Genomic DNA, 20,973 nt, shown 5'->3' with positions numbered 1-20,973 from the left:
GAAAGTGGAGGGGTTCGAAAGGAGGGCTCATGAGTCTTGTTAATACAATGTTGAGGTTCCATGCCAGGGCTGGTGGGACCTGAGGAGCAATGACCCTTTTAAGATCCTCCATAAAGGCTTTAATGAAAGGAATTCTGAAGAAAGAAACATGTTGCCTGTTCTGAAAGGAAGTGTCTACAGCAGGCAGGTGTAGTTGTATGGATCTGCAAGCTAAACCACAAGTTTGCAAGTAAAGTAGGTAGCAGATAACATCTTGCACTTTGACTGTCAATGTGTTTTAAATGACAATAGTTGAGGAACCTCTTCCACTTGGCAGTGAAACAGGCAGAATTAATAGGCCGGTGCGCCTCTTTAAAAATGCTCATGCATTCAGGTGGAAGATTAGGGTACCCAAATTCTAGGACTGCCAGAGCCAGATTGCAATATTGAGAGACCTGGGGTCTGGTTGACTGATTTCTCCATGGACCTGCGAGACAAGGTCCGGCATGTTGGGACCGTCTCGTGCGGAACTACAGAGTTCCAAGAGGGTGATGAACCATGGTTGGCATGTCCAGGTAGAAGCAACCAGGGTGAGGGTGTCTGCCGAAGCATTTGAACCACAAACAAAAGCAGTGGGAGTGGAGGAAAAGTGTAAGCAAATATCCCTGACCAACTCATCCATAGAGCATTGCCCCTGGACTGTAAGAACCTGGAGGAGAAGTTTGGGCATTTTGAGTTTTCTGCCATGGCAGAGACGTCTGTCTCTGGGAGTCCCCAACGCTGGAAGTACTGGAGGAGGACTTGCAAGTGTAGTTCCGACTTGTGGATTTGTTGCCACATCCTGCTGACCAAGTCGGCAGAGTAACTGTCCACTCCTGGCAGGTATTCCGCTAACAGATGGATCTTGTGTCGGAGAGCCCATCGCCAGATGCTCTGGGTAAGGTGAGAGAGCTGAGGAGATCTGATGCCCCTTCTTTCTGTAAATAATACATGGCTGTCATGCTGTCTGTCTTTTTGTGGACTACATTGCCAATCAAGTGGGGAAGGAGAGCTTTCAAAGCAAGGTGAACAGCTAGTAGTTCAAGGTAATTGTTGTGTTGACCCCGATGTCTGGGTTTCCAATGGCCTTGGACACTCAGATGCTTTAAGTGCGCACGCCATCATAAGGGACGAGTGCGTTGTTATAGTCCTCTGCGGAACTGGGTTGAGAAAAGGCTGGCCCTGTAGTGAACGACATGTGGGGCAGCTGATCAACACTAGATCTTCCCAATGACCCTCCGCTTGAGACCACTGGTACACTAAGTATTCCTGCATCAGATGCATGTGTAATCTGGCATAGGAGTACTATGGCAATACAGGTGGCCATCATGAAGAGGAGGTGCCTAACTGTCCTGATCATAACTTGGTAGCCTGGTTGAAAAAGAGGGATTAGTGCCTGTGTACCCTGGCAGCATTTGAATAAATCATGCCAACTTCTGAGCTGAGGATAGCCCTCAGATGAGTTGTATCTGGAGGGATTGGTTGTGCGATTTTGTAGCGTAGATGTCAAACCCCAGTTGGGGAAGGAGGGTTATTGTGAGCTGAGTGTGTTTGCAACAATTTTGACAGATGCCACTTTTGACGAACTAGTTGTCCAGATAGGGGGAAGCCTGAACAGATGAGCAGCTACCACTGCAAGGCACTTCGTGAATAACCTGGATGCAGTGGTGACTTAGAAAGGGAGCACCTTCAACTGATAATGTTTTCCGCTGACTATGAACCTGAGATACGGGCGAAATGCCAGGTGGATTAGTGTGGAAAAAAGAGTCCTCCAGGTCGAGAGCGGCCATGAAGTCACCTTGCTGTAGTAGCAGCATGATATCCCTAAGAGTAAACATGTGGAAATGCTCTCACAAGATGTATTAGTTTATGGGCCAGAGATCCAGAATGGGCAGAAGAGAACCCTCTTTATCGAGAATGAAAACTTAGAGAGAATATACACCTGTGCCCTGCTGATGGTAGGGGACAGGTTCTATGGCCCCCTTGAGAAGGAGTACTTAGACCTCTCCCTTATGTAGCCTTTTATGTTCTGAGGACAGTTTGTGTTTGTGAGGTGGAATGGTGTGAGGCACAGAAGTGAGCTCCAGACAATAATCATGTTGGATAGTATCCAACACCCACTGGTCAGAGGTGATGTTCTGCCAAGCAGAAAGAATCTTTGAAGTTGCCAGCCGACAGGTGTTATATGATCGCAGGAAGAGAGGCAAGTCAGGGTTTAGTGGTGGTAGCAGATCCTTTGGGGAGTCACCTTTATCCTTGTTTTTTAAGTTGTTGCATCTGTAGAAACCTCGGAAATAGCCTCCGGGACAAGACTGTTGAGCCTGTGGATGTTGGTATGAGGTGAAATCCTCAGGGGAGGCAGTCTTTGAGCCCCCACAGTAGAACGCGCAGTGAAAGGAGCCACAAGGTGTAGGTGTTTGAAGGCCACTCATGTCTTTCACTGTTTCTGTATCTTTCTTAATTTTTTCCAACATCTGGTGAACTTGCGGTTTGAACAGATGTTGCCTATCAAAGTGTAGGCTGAGTAAATTTTGCTGGACGCCCGGCTTGAAAATGGAGATATGGAGCCAGACATGCCTAAAGGATACTGGAGTTGATCCCCCTGCAGCAGTGTCCACAGCATTTAATGTGCAGCAGATGGTGGTATTGGACATCTGCTTTCCCTCAGAGATGATCACATAACCCCTTCTCCTGTGTTCCTTGGGGAGATATTGGAGGAGCTCATTCATCCCAATGGGCAATGCTGTGCCTAGAAAGTAGCCCAAAGAAATTGGCAATCCGCCAATAGATGGCCAATTGCTCAGCTACCTTCTTACATACAGCATCTATTTGTTTACTCTCTTGATCTGGTGAAGGGGCATCACCAGTATTCTGAAAGGTAGCCCTCTTGCGGGCAGTAGTGACTACTAGAGGGTCAGGTTGAAGCTGGCCATGAATGTAAAGGAGGTCAAGTAGAGGAGAGCTTGCCATTTTTTGTCCACCCTAGGTTTAATGACTCTGGCTCGGACGGGGTCGTGAAAAATGTCTGGGGTGTGATGGAGCATACCCTTAAGCACGATGAGGTACTGAGCGGAGCGGTGGGTGGAGGACATGGTCTTGAATAGAAAGTCCTCCTCTAAAGGCTTAGTATGGCAATCCACCTTGTGGAAGGAGGCAGCCATACCAATAAGTTCATGGTAGGACGTGGAGTCATCAGGGGGGGAGGGACGTGGAGGGTACAGGTCAGGATATGTCAGCTCTGGTGGGTCAATATCCTAGGTGTCTCAGGGATCCCCCAGTGGAGGACTGTCAAAGGTATTACCTCCACCACCCCGAGTCTGAATGAGGTGACCCCTGAGGAGTATATAGAACAGGATCACTTGGAGAAGTGGATGGGGAGGGTGAGTACTGTGGAGCAGGATGAGGTGGAAGTGGAAGAGAGACAGGCAGAGGGCTTGTAGCCTTATTCACTTTCTTACACTGCTCCGGTGGAGATGAAATGTCCAAGACTTCTTTGAAAAACAGCTGCCAACGGCAGAGCAGGATACTGTTGAGGGTGGGTGAGTATTCGGCACCTGTGGGGATGCTTCAACAGATGTTTCTGATGGGCATTTATCTCCTCCAGAGGTTTATGGAGAGTCCGCTCAATGGTTCCCGAGCCATGTGCAGACTTGCTGGTAGGCGCCGATGGTCTTGGTTCCGATGCCGATTTTGACTTTGACGCCGAAGTCAGCTCTGAGGCAGGCGCAGCCGGTGACAACACAGTCGGCCTCAATGGTTTCTTCGGGGACGGAGCTGGGCTTTGCGTCTGAAGATGGTGGTCAGTGTCAACGATGGCCCTAAGGCAGTGGTGGCCCAGCAGTGTGTCACTGGTGCTCAGAGTAGCTGGATAACCCTTTGGAGGGGGGCTGCTCAGCTTGGGTTCAGTGTTGTGGGGGAGGAGGGGTGAAGCACTGTACTAAAGGCTGGCTGCGCTGGTGGAAGATCCTTGATCTCCAGATCGGAGCTATCATCGGGAGAGAAAACCTCTTTATCTGAAGCCGAGTGTGGATGATGTTCCCCCTCAATGTCCTTGGGGCCAAAATTGCTCTGGGTGTCGCCTCCGCTTCCATGCGACATTTTGAGACATCGAACTTGGCACTGAGGGTTTTCTTTGAACGGAAAGAGCGGCACTCATCTCAAGCAACCTCAATATACTCAAGAGACAGACACGAACTACAGATCTGATGGAGACTGGTCCGAGGATATTTAACGTGGAAGCAAAGACAGTAGTGAAAAAGGAATCCATTCCATCACTGTGAAGACATGGTTAGGGGGGCTGTGTCATAAAATGGAAGGAGTCCCGAAGGGCGAAGGCCCACCTGGACCCGAGATCGACAGTGCAGCCCGGTCAAAGCAGAAATCGTCGTCGGAAACATAGGGAAAAGAGAAACAATATCGACAAAGGAAAGGGACCTATGAACGCTGAACAGACCACCACAACTGTGTCGAAATCAGAGAACAGCAGCACATGTCCGAACCCGATGACAGAAAGAAAACAATCTAACAATGGAGAGGATGACCATGCACATTACCAGCATGAGGAGGAATCACAGTACCTCGTGACTCGAAAAACAACTTGCACACGTCCAGGCCCAACACTAGGTGGCAGGATTATGCACAGCATGTGTATCTACCCTACAAATGGCATGCATATAAATGCTACTTAATTTTAAAAATATGCATGCAGCATGCCAATTTTCTTAAAGGTCACAAGCTCGGCATATCACCTGACGTCATAAGGAAGAGCCCCAATTAATCTTTCTTCACATTTTTGCCTCATCATACACTAGGCATCATTAACTCAGTCCATTTTTTACTGATGTGAAGAAAGTAAATGTTACTCACGTATAATCCTACTTATGCAACGAAGATATTCTTACTGAATCCATGAATGTAGAATAGGAGGCCTATGTGTGGGGACTCCAAAATGCTTCTTTATACTTATTTTTTTTTTTTTTTTTTACATTTGAGGTAGCCACCTCAATGTTGAATAGTCTGGTGACACCTCTATAAATCTGTGACAGGCCAACTTATAATATATTGAAACCACATTGGATATTTTAAAGTTGAATTGTGTCCTATAATGAAAAATAGCTTAAATCCCTGCTATAGCTGTAGAGAAAAAAATGAAGAGAAAGGTGCCTATGAGGTCAAAAGTTAATTAGTTGCACTCACTATACACTGTAGCTTTAAGTTAAGACAACCAGCAGCTTCCATAACTCAGCATGCACTGTACTGGCAGTCTGCCTCACAGGCCCAGTGTTTGTTTGAACAGGAGTAGAAGATAGCCCAATGAGAACTTTGTTTACTAATGTTTTAGCTGTATTACATTGTCAGCTGGGGAGGCGAGAGGGTAGAATCTCCTCCTGCAGCACTGGATTCTCACTGATAGTCATGAACTGTCAATGGAAATAAATGGGAGAAAAATATATCCAAGTAATGCTAGTAGAGCAGATAAGAAATCTGAGAGTGTCATTTAAATACATTTTGGACAGATGCTTGATTCAGAAGAGTATCTGCTTAATAATCTTCATCAAGGCAATAATGTCTAATGAAAGTATGAAAAGATTTCCAAGTTGATACCTTACATATTTCTGAGAGGGGACATTCTTCATCAAAGCAGCAGATGCACCTTTTCCTCTAGTGGAATGTGCTCTTATTTTAGCAGGGAAAGGTTTATTTGCCAGTTGCCAGTACCATTCAGTGCAGGACACTATCCAATGCACTATGGTATGTTGGGAGTATGCTAAGCCTAAGAGTAAAGGATGTGTTGTTTTTGTAATAGATTTAGTTGTATCTAAGTAAAACTTTAAGACTCTCTTTAAATCCAGAAATTGAAGTGATCTTTCTGCTGGAGAAGAAGGATTGGGGAAGAAAACAGAGACGGAAATTAATTGATTTACATGGAATTCTAGGACACCTTTAGGAAGAAAAGAAGGATGTGTTCTTAAAACTACCCTCTTGTAGTGGAAAAACAAGAAGGGTTCAGTGGACGATAAAGCTTGTAATTCACTGACTCTCCTGGCAGAGATAATTGCGACTAGTAAGGTAACATTCCACAAAAGATGCTTCAAAGTGGCTTTATGAACAGGCTCAAATGGATGAGACATAGGTTTGGAAAGGACCAAAATCAGCTCCTATAAGAGAGAAGGCCTTCCGACTGGAGAGTAGACCTTCTGGAGGACTTCCAGAAAGTCTTTGGCGACAGATACTGTAAAGACAGAATTCTGATTTGGACCTTTTCTGTATGCTCTTACAACAGCCATGTGTACTTTTAGCGAATAGCAGTCCTAAGCTTTCCACATATAATATCTATAAGAATTAATGACCGTTTCCTGACAAGCTACAGGATCATGATTTTTCTTGAGACACGAAAATAGAAATACTTTCCATTTGAAAGTATAAGAGCTCCTGCTATTTGGTGTCTTAGTTTTTTTGAGTATTTTTATTGCAGTCTGAAATTAAATTTCTGTCCGTACTGTATGACCTCAGGAGCCATGCTGCCAAATTAAAGTATTTTACATTGGGGTGGAAGATTCTGCCTCCCATCCTGGACACAAGGTTGTGTTTGCAGGGCAGGTTTGAGCACCAGGTGAAGTAGCTTTGGATACCACCATTGTCTCTGTCTTTCTGGGGCAATCAGGATCATGGTCAAAGGAAATTGTTTGACTTTGATGATTAGTGTTTGAACCAGTGGAATTGGTGGAAATGCTAAAGAAATCTGTTCAACTGATTCATCCAAAGCGCATTTCCCATCTATTGTGGATCCCATAATCTGGACCTGTAATTTTGGCATTTTGTTCATTTGCACAAACAACTCAACTTCTGGGAAACACTGATCTAGACTAATGTATTCCAAGACACTGTTGTTCAGCTCCCATTCGAAGTTCTGTGGAATTGATTGCTGAGGAAATCGGTTTGCTGATTTTGCTGACCTGGTCGGTGAATTGCTTGAAGACATAGGTTTTTGGCCAATAGCCAATGCCAAATTGCTTGCTCTTCAAATGAGAATATTCTCAATTTCGTTCCTCTCTGTTTGTTCAAATAGTACATTATTGTGGTATTATACATTTGTAAAATAACTCTTTTTGACAATACAGCCAGCTGGAAAGCTTAGAGTGAGATGAATGGCTTACAGTTTGAGAACACTGATGTGGTAAAGCTGTTATTGAGGTGACAATTGGCCTTAACAAAATAGTTCTCCTAAGTGAGCTCTCTGCAGTCTCACAGAGGCACATCTGTCACTTTGGTCTGTGTTGGAAGATCTAAAACAACAGAGTACTTCTGAGTAGATTTTAAAGGTTTAGCCACCACTTGAAGGATTGCTGAGCTAGCTGATTCAAAACAATCTTGTCTTCCCAGTCTCCTTTTTCGTGTATACATTGATTTTCTGAATACTGCTATAGAGGTCTTATTAAGAGATGAGCATTGGGTACCAGAAGAAAAGCATGGGGACCTGGAGTCTAGGAGGGAAGACAATTTCCTTACTGTTGGATTTGTGACATGTATTAGCTGGCTATGATGAGTCCATGAAGATGGCCTGGCACAGTAGTGCTTCTCCTTCATATAAGACTTGGAAGTAGTCTTCCTCTTTCCACTGTATTCAAGCCAATAGGCCCTGCAAAAATGGGCAAGTTCACTCTTTTGAGTTAGGTGAGGGAGAATAGAAAGTGAGGACCTTGAGAGAGCTGGATGAATGGCTAAAATTAGGTGTTCCAGTAAGAAGTCAGTAGGAGCTTATTGGTTGTGCTCCTGCCAGGCATCCATCTTTGGAAGCTCCACTTCCTAATAGCCAGGTATGGTTAAAAAAGCAACCATAACCAACCGTAACCAGCAAAGTGCTACCCCGGGACTCATACGTGATATCACAGATCACATAATAAATGACAACATCTGTGACATGTAGGTCAACACAGTATAACTTGGCATCAACAAAACAGTAGAAATACACCCAGCATTTATAGGGACTGTACTTCAAACTTCACTGTGCTCTACAGTGATGGAGAGATGGTTAGGAAACTAGAAATCCCTACTGCTGTATCAATTTAACTAAGACTTCAACGTCTGCCTCTCTTTCAACTTTTCAATTGTTTAATTGTTATATTGATTCCCTTAATACTCAAAATATTTTGGAAAGCACTGAAACCAAAATATTTGACACAAATGTTTAGGATTCTGTTTTGGTCATCTAGAGAAAGTGAGAGTAGAATAGGTTGGGTAGAAGCTCCAATCAAACTTGTCAATTCTGTTGGAGAGAGATCAAGACAATTCACCATGTGTTGTGCTGTGTGATTGTCTCTCTTACTGAAGGTTTCATTAAAAGCATAATGCACTGTTTGCCTCACCCGAAACCCCACAAAGCTGTGTACAGCCGATTGGAGTCATGTTTCAAATTTTAAAGAAAGTTTGAGATTTGGTTGGGTGTGACTTCCCAACAATACACCCAAAACAGGACAACTAATTACTCCATTTTTAAAGTATTGTACTTTCTTTGGTCTTCAGAAGGACATGCTGTGCACATGACAAGAGAGAAGAACCTGATGGCTGTTTTATTTTCAAGGCCTGGAACAGGTCCAGGCCCCTGGATATGCTCTGTTGCTGTGATCTGCCTTGAAGAAGACAAAGCTGCACTGGCAAGAGTAAGGAAAGGGCCATTTAACAGGAGAACAAAAACATGGCACAGCTGATTAAAGCTTGCATGGTTGTCAAGTCAAGAAAGTGCACCTCCCAGGTTCCTTGAAGACCTTGCAGTCCAACTAGTAAGAATTAATCTAAAAACATTTGGGTGACCAGATGGTCTGGAATCTTCGACTAGCATTCCAGGAGAATGCATGTGTTGCAATTGCATTTTTCATAGCCCATGAGGTATAATCCTAAAATGTTTTGGGTGCAAATAGCTGACATGCTTTCTCCTAAAGTGTCTCGGATTGTGGATACCGACAACTGGATTCAAATACTAACAGCAGAGCTACCACAAGAGACAACACTAAATTAAAGTCTCTCTATAATGTATAGCATAGCGGAAACCTGTTTACCAAACCCTTTTGAAACCGTAAAAGCACAGAAATCTCCAAAAGAGAAGGCTCATTTGATGTTCCTAAAATAAAAGAGCCAAAAAGTAACCCTTCATAGTTACACCTAGGAAAGGAGGATTATAGGCTGCAACAAAAACCCCAGGGCCAAAGACAAAAAGTAAAATAGTGGATCTAAAAGCCTACAGTAAAAAGGTCTACAAAACTTCAAAACTTTCCGCATTTGTAAAGATGCAATCAATCAATCAATCAATCAATCATTTATTTGTAGAGCGCACTACTCACCCACGAGGGTCTCAAGGGGCTGAAAAGGTGGGGGGTGGAGGGGGGGGGGGGGGGAGATGCTACTGCTCGAACAGCCAGGTCTTGAGGCGTTTCCTGAAGGTCAGCAGGTCCTGGGTCTGTCGTAGGTGGACGGGGAAGGAGTTCCAGGTCCAGGTGGGAGAAAGATCTGCCGTCGGTGGATACAAGGAACGGCGGCGAGGTTGGCGGAGCGGAGTTGACGGTTGGGAGTGTAGAAGGTGAGTCGCTCTTTGAGGTAAGCAAGGCCGGCGTTGTGGAGTGCTTTGTGGGTGTGGGTGAGGAGCTGGAAGGTGATCCTCTTGTTGACGGGGAGCCAGTGTAGGTCTCGCAGGTGGGCTGAGATGTGGTTGCGGCATGGGATGTCGAGGATGAGGCGTGCAGAGGCGTTCTGTACACGTTGCAGTCTGTTCTGGAGCTTAGCCGTGGTTCCAGCATGGATTGCCGTAGTCCAGTCTGCTGGTGCTGAGGGCCAGGGTGACCGTCCTTCTGGTTTCGGTGGGGATGCACCTGAAGATCTTGCAGAGCATGCAGAGGGTGTTGAAGCAGGAAGATGAGACGGCGTTGACTTGCTGGGTCATGCTGAGCTATGAGTCCAGGATGAATCCTAGGTTGCGTGTGTGGTTGGTGGGCGTTGGTGTGGTTCCTAGAGTGGCCGGCCACCAGGAGTCATCCCAGGCAGAGGGGTTGGAGCCGAGGATGAGGATCTCCGTCTTGTCTGAGTTCAGTTTCAGGCGGCTGCCCTCCATCCAGTTGGCGATGGCCTTTATTCCGTCGTGGAGGTTGATTTTGGCGGTGGCGGGGTCCTTGGTGAGTGAGAGGATCAGCCTGGTGTTATTGGCGTAGGAGACGATGTTCAGGTAGTGTGATCGGACGATGTTGGCGAGCAGTGCCATGTAGGTGTTGAAAAGGGTTGGGCTGAGGGAGGATCCTTGGGGAACCCTGCAGATGGTCTTGGTGGCTTCAGATAGGAAGGGAGGGAGGTGGATTCTCTGGTTTCTGCCCGAGAGGAAGGATATAATCCAGTCCAGGGCTTTGTGGTGGATCCCTGCGTCGTGGAGGCGTGTGAGAAGGGTTTGGTGGCAGACGGTGCCGAAGGCAGCAGAGAGGCAAACCACTTCACATCTAGTTTAACATTTTTGCAGGAGCCAAACATTCAACTGCAGACCATTTGCATCTGAACGTAACATTTACTAGTTTCAGGTATCAAAAGCGGGAAAAAGTACAGCCTCCTGACTGACTTTCATGTGCTGAGAAGCCAAATATCAGAATACCAGTTCCTACTGGGACAATTCGAAATCCCCTAAATCAAGGACATTTGAAACTTGGTAAATATGGTCACCTACATTTATATATGTGGAGAGTGAGAGAAGGCATACCCTTGCTGGTAATTACAAGCAACGAGGATCGCTAGTGCACTCAACCTTGGAAAGTCCACAACATCTCAAAACCTTTTGAGACCACCTCTTATGTATAAATTGTTTGTTATATCCTGCTGTATGAGGATTATTAAGGGTTCTTTGTCTGTTCAAATATTTTCATAACAGATGACACCTACGGTTATTCTAAAGGTTACAAATTATAATTGGGATCCCGTTGTTAACCTTGTATCTGACGTAGAATACAAGGAGGTTTAATTGGGAACTCACTGAAAGAGGGAGGTTGTGCTACAAACACACACACATTCAATAGGAGCTGCACTGTAGAATGTTTGACATGTCACAGTAGTATGCCTAACCAGTGGAAAGAGATAGAAAGAGTTTGAAGATCTTAGAAAGTACCTTTCAGCTCTATGACGACTCAATTGGTCTTGCAAATACTGTAGTCTAGAGTGCTGCCCAACTTGTTAATTAGTAGCTCTTTATCACATCAAGTATCAATAGAGTGAAAATCATGGCAATGCAGAGTGTGAAAAGGGTGGCAAAAGTAGCTACCCTACAAATGACAGCAAAATCCAACAGAAGTCGCACTAGCTCACGTATAGTATGCAATCCCACATCCAGATGGTTAGAATTGTGAAGCTTGTATATCAAAGCAAAATGCATGAATGTATCCAGCTAATTTTGATGTGGATGTTAACAGATCAATTGTGCCATAAGTACTGAACAAGTGGGCAGAACAGTGTCTCAAGGAAACCCTGTGAAGGCAAAACGTAAACAAATGCCTCTATTTTAAGTGAGGCTGAACATTCTGAGTCAAGGTCAGACGCCCTGTTGAGTCATACCTTATATGGAACTCCTCGCACAAACATTTTTGTCTATTTTTTGGACCCCATCTCCGAGGCAGGCTTTATTGTCAACTTGTTAATATATTTTAATGTGACCAGGTATCAGAGAGAATCCCATGATGGAGAAGGAAAAGTTACTTGCCTGTAATCTTAGTTCTCCATCGGGTATTCTATCTGAATCTATTAGCATCCGAGCCAGTTCTCACGGGGCAAAAGAGATAGTTACTTGAGAGTCTTGCACTGCTTTATCGTCAAAAACGAACTGCTTGATTGACCCTGCAGTGCATGATGAAATGGCGTGGCCGTGAGAATTTCTACAGGTACAATGACAGTTTTTATAATGTTTCATAGGCCAAAGACCACATTTTCCTTTCAGTTTTCAAATGGTAAAAACAGTGGTGTTTTAGTCAAAAGCACTCAATGACTGATTTGGCGAATGGGCTGCGCTTTTAAACCTAACAAAATAAAAAATAAAAAATATTGTACTCTGGGAAATCCCATCATGGAGAAATATAGTCATTGCTATTACTGTGGCATATGCACCTGCGTATGAATGAATACAATGCTGTCACTTAAAAAAGTTAGTCAAAGCGACCCTTAAGAACCAACTTACCCAAGAGCTTGAAATGCAGGGATGGATCTCGCCCAGTGCATGGAAAGGAAAAGCAATCGGGAGGCCGACTCACAGATATAATGCACATTCAGGTATTCTGGCATTGGACTAGGCATTGTTAGCTGTGGACAACATAAATGAAGAGTTGAACATAGGATCACATACATTAGAGTGACAAGCAGTGGATTCTGATTAATGTTATGCAACCAATCTCAGCAGTAGACGTTAGTGAAGTGGTATAATAAGGTACTGAATGTCTGGCTCAGACTTCCGTTATGTAAACTGTTAGAGTAGAAACATATGGAACCTTCGTCTTTGATTAGCCGAGAAAACTAAACATAATTCATTGTTCACAAAGAGGTACATGTTCCAATCAATACAATTCCCCTAACAAAGCCACAATGCACGTGTAGTTTTCAACCCCATGATTCGCAGATCCTGCTTATCAAATTCAAGGGTTTATAAATGGTTCAATTACTGTTATCCCATTCCTAAAAGCGTCATTATGTTTGTTTACATTGCCTATGTATTACCTGCCCCTTTTAACTACACTGGGAAATTCACATTGGTCCCTCCTAGAATGGCGGCTGTACTAGAATATATTTTGGTTTTTATAAAGTGATGAAGCGCTAAAATAGAACCACAGCTAGTTCGTAACCATTGACAATCTATCTGAAAACTGTAACAAACCATTCTAAAATCTACATCTTGTTTTTCTTCTTGTGACACAAAGAAAACACCTCATCCATACTATACATTCAACAAACTCGCCACCGGTCCTGGTCACCTTGGAGAATGCACGCAGAGTCATTCCACAGAGCATAACCAAATACACCTCTCACACCACCATCCTTGAATACAGGACACCCTGATGAACAGCATGTATATGTTTGACAGGTTGCACACATGCACTACAGCTGTATACAAGATATACACAGCATACTGCATGCAGAGCTTAGATACATAGCTTAAGCACACCACGGAGAATGTATGAATGCACAATTCAGAGCAAACAGATGATACCTCCCACGGTGTAAGGTCAATAAAAAGGAAAAAGTTGCTTTGATGAAACAAAGGCTCACAAGTAAAGGTTTTTGGCTATGATTCACAAGCTAAAATAATTGAGGTTTATTGCAGAAGCTATAAGAACACATTTCCATTCTCCATTTTTAGGTATTCAGATCTCTAGCCCTCTAACAATGTCAACCTATTCTGTGACAAAATACTCACACCACATCATCCTGAAAATTGGGGAGGCTGGGACCACCGTTTGGGATCCTGGCAGCATACTATTGCTGAAGGGTTGTTTGGCGTGGGCTGTCTCCAGGAGGAGCAGGATCAGTACTGATTTCCACAAGGTCTGCCGCTGTCTAGAGTGCCAAAGTGGACATAAAATAATCTGTTTCTTTGCTATCCAGAGCAGCTGAGGGGGGTGTAGACTATTTGCAATCAGTCCTCTTTATCACCTTTTGCATGATTGCTGCCTTACAGCTATGCACTTGGGGGAGGTTTTCAAGGAGGGCCTCTATTTTTACTGTATGAGCCACAAACAGGCTTAGTAGGGAATTACTTACATGAGCTCATTCTGTGATTACTTTGTTACAATATCCAAAGAGTCTCTACTGATTTAATCTTTTTTTGTTCATGAGCGAAACCACGTGCTCAGACAAAGTGTGGCTGTCAACTGTGCAGCATCAGGAGCCAGAGTCGAGAGGAGTTCATTAAACCGACTGTTCATCTGTCTTTGATAGAAAGCGAGCAGTTTCAAGCCTGCCTCTTGGCTTCATACAATCAGTTGTAAGGCCTCTCTTCACCCCTCTTCTCCCAGAAGAACTTTCTGTTGTTACGTCTCGTTAAAGAACACTACTTAAGAATGCAATTCAATCGAACAGCCTACTACCTTTGATGCTACTTGTTGACTCTATGCTTACCTTTAAACCTGTACACCGAGGTTTCGGCTGCCTTTTTGGCTAGGTTTGTGCTATACAAATATCACATACACTTATTTGGCATTTCGTTAGCACCAACACAGTTTCACGGAGGGCTTATTTACTACCATCCTACTTGACTACGCCTGACTTCTACACCCCAGGCCTAAAATGTGCACATGTGCGGACTTCAATGAGGGCAGCTGGGCAAAGTCTCAAAGCCGGACCACAAAACACTGTGTGCACACTGGAAGGGTTGAGAGGGCATGCAGGACTGGTGAAGGCTATCTGACGTCAACAGCAACACCAGCAATCAATGTTTGCCAGCCTCGTGCTGCCCAGTCTGGATACTGGCTGGCTACTTCTCTCAGGGAGACACAGTGTTAAGTTTGAAGTCAGCTTTGAGAGGAGTACTCGAGCCGGCCTGATTTCAGCCTAGCGTTCTGGGGTAAGAAACCGTTACATTAATAATAAAATTAACGTTAACCTTAAAACAATGAAGTCTGATGGTGGCGAGTTATAGCTTCACTAGAGTCTGCTCAGTTTCTGTAAACATATTATGAACTTTATTAGTGTTGCAATCAGCACGTTTTGCTCCACAAAACACAAGTATTCAATTTTTCCACTTGAAAAGTAGGCCTCAGCCCCCTTCATTTCCAGCTTAACTCCCTATCTTTCCCTTTTTCAAAATGTAACTGGTGCTGTTGGACTGCGTTAACGTTTTTTGATTGTTGTAAATTAATCATGTACGAAAATATAGTTTACATTATATTGTTAGGGTAAACCAGATAGATAACTGGCCTTGGTGCCTATTTTATTACAAGTTTTGTTCCTACTGATCCATTGTTCTCAGGCTCATATTTAAATTGGCTACATATTTTGTTTACATTTCAATGCAATCAAAATGTAAATCAACGTATTGTAGATGGCAATGTTCATGATACATGTTTCATGGTGCGCTAAGTGTGTTGATATAGCTGGAGAAGAATAGCCTGGTTGGTATTAAGACAGTATCAGAGCGTTAAGGTGGCTGCTGCAGCCTTGCATAATACGGTTGATGCAGAGCTCTCTAGCTCACTGGGTTAAAGTGGCCGCTGCAGGATCATGCAATATGGTTTGAGAGGAGTAGCCTTTTAATAGCTTGCACGAATACTTGGTGGGTTAATGTGGCTGCTTCATGGCGCTGATTTAAATCTCAGCAGGTTGACTTAAACCTGATTTAGAGTTTGATGGATGGGTTACTTTGTCACAAATGTGGTGGCTATCCCGCCTGCCTTATTGTAAATGCTTTATATCCTATTGAACTTATAATAATACCTTAAAGCCCACTGGCGAGGGCTACACCGGTTGCTAAAGGCCATGAACCCGAGTTATAGGCCCGAACCGCAGGCAAGGGCCTATAAAGAGGTGGCAGCGTGGGCCAAATATGAGAGAGATGGCCTTTAACAACAGGTATAGCCCAAGGCAGAAGTGCTATAATGCCTTTAGAGCATTCCACCAACTATGGGTAGAATGTTCTAAATTAGAAACGGAAAAACACAAAGACAAACATTGGAATGTTGGGAGCTCCCGGCTTATACCAGCCATTTTAACTCCGTAGCTACTCCAATGTCTTCAAGGGAGCTCTCGATATCCAATATTTGGATGAGATGAAGGGATACCTGCCACGTTTCTGATGGAGTGACCTGTCCAACAAACTCTAAATCAGGCCCTTAATCTTCTGTTCCTCTTATTTCAATAAAATAGTAAATTGATGGCAGCACCCAGAGTGACATGAAGTGCAGTAGTACAACAAGGATTTTTACAATGATGGTGTGATAACGTTGTTGGTATAGTGGACATGTTATGTCTTAGATTTACAACTTTATTTTGAACGGTATATTTGGGTCCGTGCAGAAACGTGTATCGTAGATTTTATATACATACTGACAGCAGGACATGAACTTTGAAAAATAACAAGGAATTGGTAGTAATTTACATATTGTGGGGTAAGGGAAGTGTGGAACCTGACAGTGTGACTTAAATTACAGTGTGCCACTTGAAACCTTGTCAATGGAGGTAGAATGGAAGCTGATTTGGAAATGGTGCATAGTACATTCCAGGGCAAAGAGGACACTGGAATGGCTATGTGTGTTTTTAATACCAAGGAAAAACGGAAACTAGTTTGAAGCAGTATCTGTGACCTACTGGTTAACTAGCATCTGAGGCTGGACGCTGTAAGTTTTTATTATATGTGATTTTCTCTAGTTCACGCACTCACGTATTTGTTCCCTGTAACCTGCGAAATAATAGCACTGTTTTTGTTTAGTCAATTATCCAAATTATTATTATTCCAAAAACTACCCCGCCCTGAGCCCTAACGCCCCCCATGCATCCCTAAAAACTGCCCCTCTACAAACTACCCTGACCCCCCCACCCCCGCACTGAGATCTAAATCTACCAAACTACCCTGACCCCCCGGCCCACCTACCCTTAACTCTATCCCAAAACCTCCCCCCTGGCCCTGAGCCCTAACCCCCCGCCACGCACTCCTAAAATCAACCCCATCCCAACTTACCTCGACCGACCCTTCTTCCTGCTTGCCTGCCCATCCTCCCCCGCCCTGAGCCCTAAACCCCTCCATGCACACCCTAAAAACCTTCCCCCAGACCTCTTGTCCTTTAATCTACTCCAACACCCAGGGGTCTGTCCTGATATCCACCAACCTACCCTGACCCTCCTCAGCCCCTCTGCCCTTTAATGTACTCTGACTCCCCCAGCCCTAACTCCCCCCCCACGCACGAAATAAAATAAACTCCCCCCAGCCCCACTTACGTCGACCGATCCGTCTTCCTGCTTGCCTGCTCATCCGCACAGCTAGACCGCTGCCTGAATAACTCATATGCAGCCTGCCTTAACCACGCAAATGAGTATTTAAGACATCTGCATTGTTCAGGCAAGCGTTGTTTAGCTTGCGGCCTTCCGCTACACGTGGCTGTGCGCCCATAGTTTAGCCCATTTCTTTTTTATAGGACACACGGAAACGTGGTGGGGCTCTGAGAACCATTTCTCCATAAAAGTAATACTTGAGGTACTATCTGATAAATTTGAGCATGATAATTGACAATTTGGTTAATGAAAGGTTAAAAATGTATTGTTATTTTATGGATACTAAAGCAGCCTTGAAAAGGATAGAATGGGTTGGGGGTAGATTGGCATAAAGTAGAGTGGGGGTAGAGTGGAGTATACTGGGGTACAGTGGAGGGGTAGACTGGGGGACGGTGAAGTTGGGTCGATTGGGGAAGAGTGGTGTGGGACAGAGAACGGTAGATTGGGTAGAGTGGGGTAGACTGGAGAGGGGTGCAGTAGCGTACAGTGAGGTGGATTGGGATATATTGGGGTGGGGTAGACTATGGTAGAATGGAGTGGGTTAGAGTGGAGTGGGGTATATTAGGGTAGAGTGGAGGGGGAAGGTAGATTGGACCACAGTAGAGTGGGTATGAATTGGGGTAGATTGGGGTGGGGCAGAGTGCAGATTGGGGTGTGTTGTAGTGGAATCGGGATGATTGGTGTACACTGGAGTAGGGTAGCTTGGGGTATACTGGAGTGGGGTAGAGTTGAGTGGGTAGAATACGGCGGTAGAATGGAGTGGGGTAGACTGGGTTAGAGTGGAGTGGGGTAGATGTGGGTAGAGCGAGGTAGATTGAGGTAGAGTAGATTGTGGTAGATTGTGGAAGATGGTAGTGGAGTGAAGTGGGGTGGATTGGAGTGGTTGCATTGGGGTAGGGTAGAGTGGGGCAGAATGAAGTAGGGTAGAATGGGGTTGGGTAGCTTTAGGAAGAGTGGAGTGGGTTAGAGCAGGGTGGATTGTTGGAGAGTGGATTGGGGTAGACTGGAGTTGGGTACGTTGGCGTGGGGTACCTTGAGGTAGAGTGGAGTGGGGTTGAGTGGAGTGGGGTAGATTGGGGTAAAGAGAAGAGGTAGATTGAGGTAGGGTGGAGCAGGGTAGAGAGGATTAGATTAGGAAAGATTGGTGTGGGGTAGATTGGTGTAGAATCAGGTGGGGTCGATTAGAGTGGGGTAGATTAAGGAAGAGTGGGGTATACTATAGTGGAGAAGACTGGGGTAGATTGGAGTGGGGTAGATTGGGGTAGAGTGGAGTGGGGTAGAGGGGAGTGAGGTAGAGTGGGGTCGATTTGGACAGAGTGGATTAGGCTAGATGGCAGTAGATTGGAGTGGGCTAGATTGGGGTAGAGTGGATAGATTGAAATGGGGTAGAGTGAAGTGGGGTAAAATGGAGTGGGGTGGATTGAGATAGTCAGGAGTGTGGTGGATTCAGGTAGACTGGGGTGGAGTAGATTGGCAGAGAGCGGAGTAGCATGGGGTAGGTTAGAGTGGGGTAGACTGGAGTAGATGGGAGTGGGGTAGATTTGTATAGAGTGGCGTGGGGTAGATTGTGGTAGAGTGGAGTGGGGTACAGGGGGACAGAGTAGAGTGTTGTGCGGTAGACTGGGGTAGACTGGAGTTGGTTTGATTGGGGTAATTCGGAGTGGAGTAGATTTCGGTTGAGTGGAGTGGGGTAGAGTGAGGTGGAGTAGGGTAGAGTGGGATAAATTGGAGTAGGATAGAGTGGGGTAGATTGGAGTAAAGAGAAGTGGAGTGCAGTGGGATACATTGGGGTAAAGTGAGGTGGGATAGGTTGGAGAAGAGCGGGGTAGACTAGTTGAGTGGGGTAGATTACAAAGCAGCGGTGGTCACCGTGGAACATGCAAATAGGTCACATTTGACTCGGAGATGCAGTGTAGGCGAATGCCCAAAATAAAGCCCGATTACACAGAGATTTTAGCATACAGGAAAAACACAATACATTTATGCATGGAAGGCATCTCAAAATATGGTGCATACTAGATTATCTAGAACACATGAAGTACATAGACTGGAGGAGAAGGGGAGAAGATTCCGCCATGGCCTCATCATACTTTCTTAGCCCATTCCTTTATCACACACCAGCCACCAATCTCGAGTCCAGTCAATAAACTGGAATATCAGCTAGCAACGGGGAGCCTGTGTGATGCCTAGTCATGTGGAATGACCTATGCGGATGCCAAGATTGTCATTATATTTGGACATATGCTTTGCACTTCAGAGGGAGGGGGGTTGGACGGTGGTGCAGCCCTAGGGGCACCTGCCGTACCAACGGCAGGAGAGGGGGTGGTCTCCTGCTCGCCATCCAATGCATTGCCTGCTAGCCTGTCCGGCGTATGCTTCCACTCCTCCAAATGACTCTCAGCATTATCATCGTTGCGCACACTACGCAGTCTACTTTCCTCAGCTGCAGCCCACTCCAAGCAATCTGCTTTCCAACTATCCAACCCCAGCCTCTCAGAGCTGGCCCAGTGTATAGCTATGTGTCGCCTTGCGAGCACCAGTCCTAGCTGTGCCAACCTGTATCTAATTTTTTTCCCCTTTTTGGGTAAAGGTTGTAGGTTCAGAATGCAGTGGTAAACTGAGGAGTCCACCCTGTATGCTGTTACCCTATCAATTTCCAGTCTTGCTTCTTCCCAAAATTGTCTGACTGGTGCACACTCCAATGTCACATGTCTAAACCCAGCTGGAGTTTTTCTGCATCTGGGACAGCAGGCCGGGCGCGACGGGTATGCTTTATGTAAGCACTGCAGGGTAAGGTAAGTCCTATGTATGAAGCAGAATTGCACAGCTTAAAACGGGTGTTACTGGCCACTTCTCAAACCTGCGAAAGGGTTCTGTGCCATTTTCCCATCTGTGAGGGGGTTTTCTAGTATGTCAGCCCAGGCTGCGTGGTTACAAGTGAGGCTAGCTTGTCTACTGCTCTTTAGAGCCTTATTGAGGAGGGAGATCATTCCCCTGGATGAACCGGGGTCTAGAAGCAATTACAGGACCGAGGATTGTCTCGGCTCATCTGGATACGATGTCCATATCTCTCGCACATTGCTGGACATACTCCAGTACTGTAGAAATTGCCGTTTATAACATACTTTATAATGGAGTTCAACCTCTGTTAATGTACAGGTCGGATATTTCACCAATATTTCTAGTTGCTTAATCACTGATGCAGGCAGAATGCAAAACGAATTTTGCATAATATAAAGAAAGCGCATTAGCAGGACCATCTTACTCAGAGCTACTCTGCCCATAACGTACAACAGCAGAATGGGACTGATTCATGTAAGCCTGCCAGCATTCTACCCATATTAAGTTTGTATTGCATGAGTAGTTCATATGCTATCTTCAGGCCGAGATAGCGAAAGCTCTGTAACTCCCATGGGAGGCCCACTTCTGGAAGGTTCTCAGCAGTGGTCCTAGCCAATGCAGCCAGCGGGAACAATATTGTTTTGTAGCGGATACCCATGAGCCCAGACACCCTCCCAAAGTCTTCCATTATCCGTAACAGTTGTGGAACCAATAGTTTGGGGTCCCTCACATATACTAATGTATCGTTAGCATACATAGATACAATGTGGGTCTGGTCCCCCACCCATATTCCTCACTCTCTCAACTGCCCCCTAGTGTATGTCGCCAATGGTTCCATGGCCTGGGCAAATGGGAGTGGAGAGAGTGGGCAGCCCTGTCGTGTGCCACGTTCAGTATGGAGGATCCCTGAAACCTCCATTCCTGTTCGCACCCGTGCATCGGCCTGTGATATAGCAGCTGCACCCAGGCCACAAAACCTTTGCCGACTCCTATCCATCGGAGTACCTCCCACAAATAGGACCAGGAGAGGGTGTCAAAGGCCTTTTCAATATCTAAGGCCACAAGGGCAACCCTCCGGGGTGTGGGCCATGTGGCAAAAAGAACATTGATTCAGCTAGATAACAC

The 20,973-nt window shown here is 45.2% G+C and overlaps 1 protein-coding gene across 1 annotated transcript in view; it reads right to left on the bottom strand.

Moving 5' to 3' along the window:
- Positions 1-20,973, bottom strand: part of NR2C2 (nuclear receptor subfamily 2 group C member 2) — a 418,562-nt gene that overhangs the window by 109,826 nt on the left and 287,763 nt on the right. The window contains exon 10 of the mRNA XM_069206302.1: positions 12,212-12,333. Within this exon, the coding sequence (XP_069062403.1) occupies positions 12,212-12,333 (122 nt within the window). The remainder of the gene's footprint in view (positions 1-12,211; positions 12,334-20,973) is intronic.

Source organism: Pleurodeles waltl, chromosome 9 (genome assembly GCF_031143425.1).
Source record: "Pleurodeles waltl isolate 20211129_DDA chromosome 9, aPleWal1.hap1.20221129, whole genome shotgun sequence".
In the NCBI taxonomy this organism is placed as follows: domain Eukaryota; kingdom Metazoa; phylum Chordata; class Amphibia; order Caudata; family Salamandridae; genus Pleurodeles; species Pleurodeles waltl.
The sequence above is the reverse complement of the archived record's forward strand: the minus strand, read 5'-3'. Positions and strand labels throughout refer to the sequence as shown.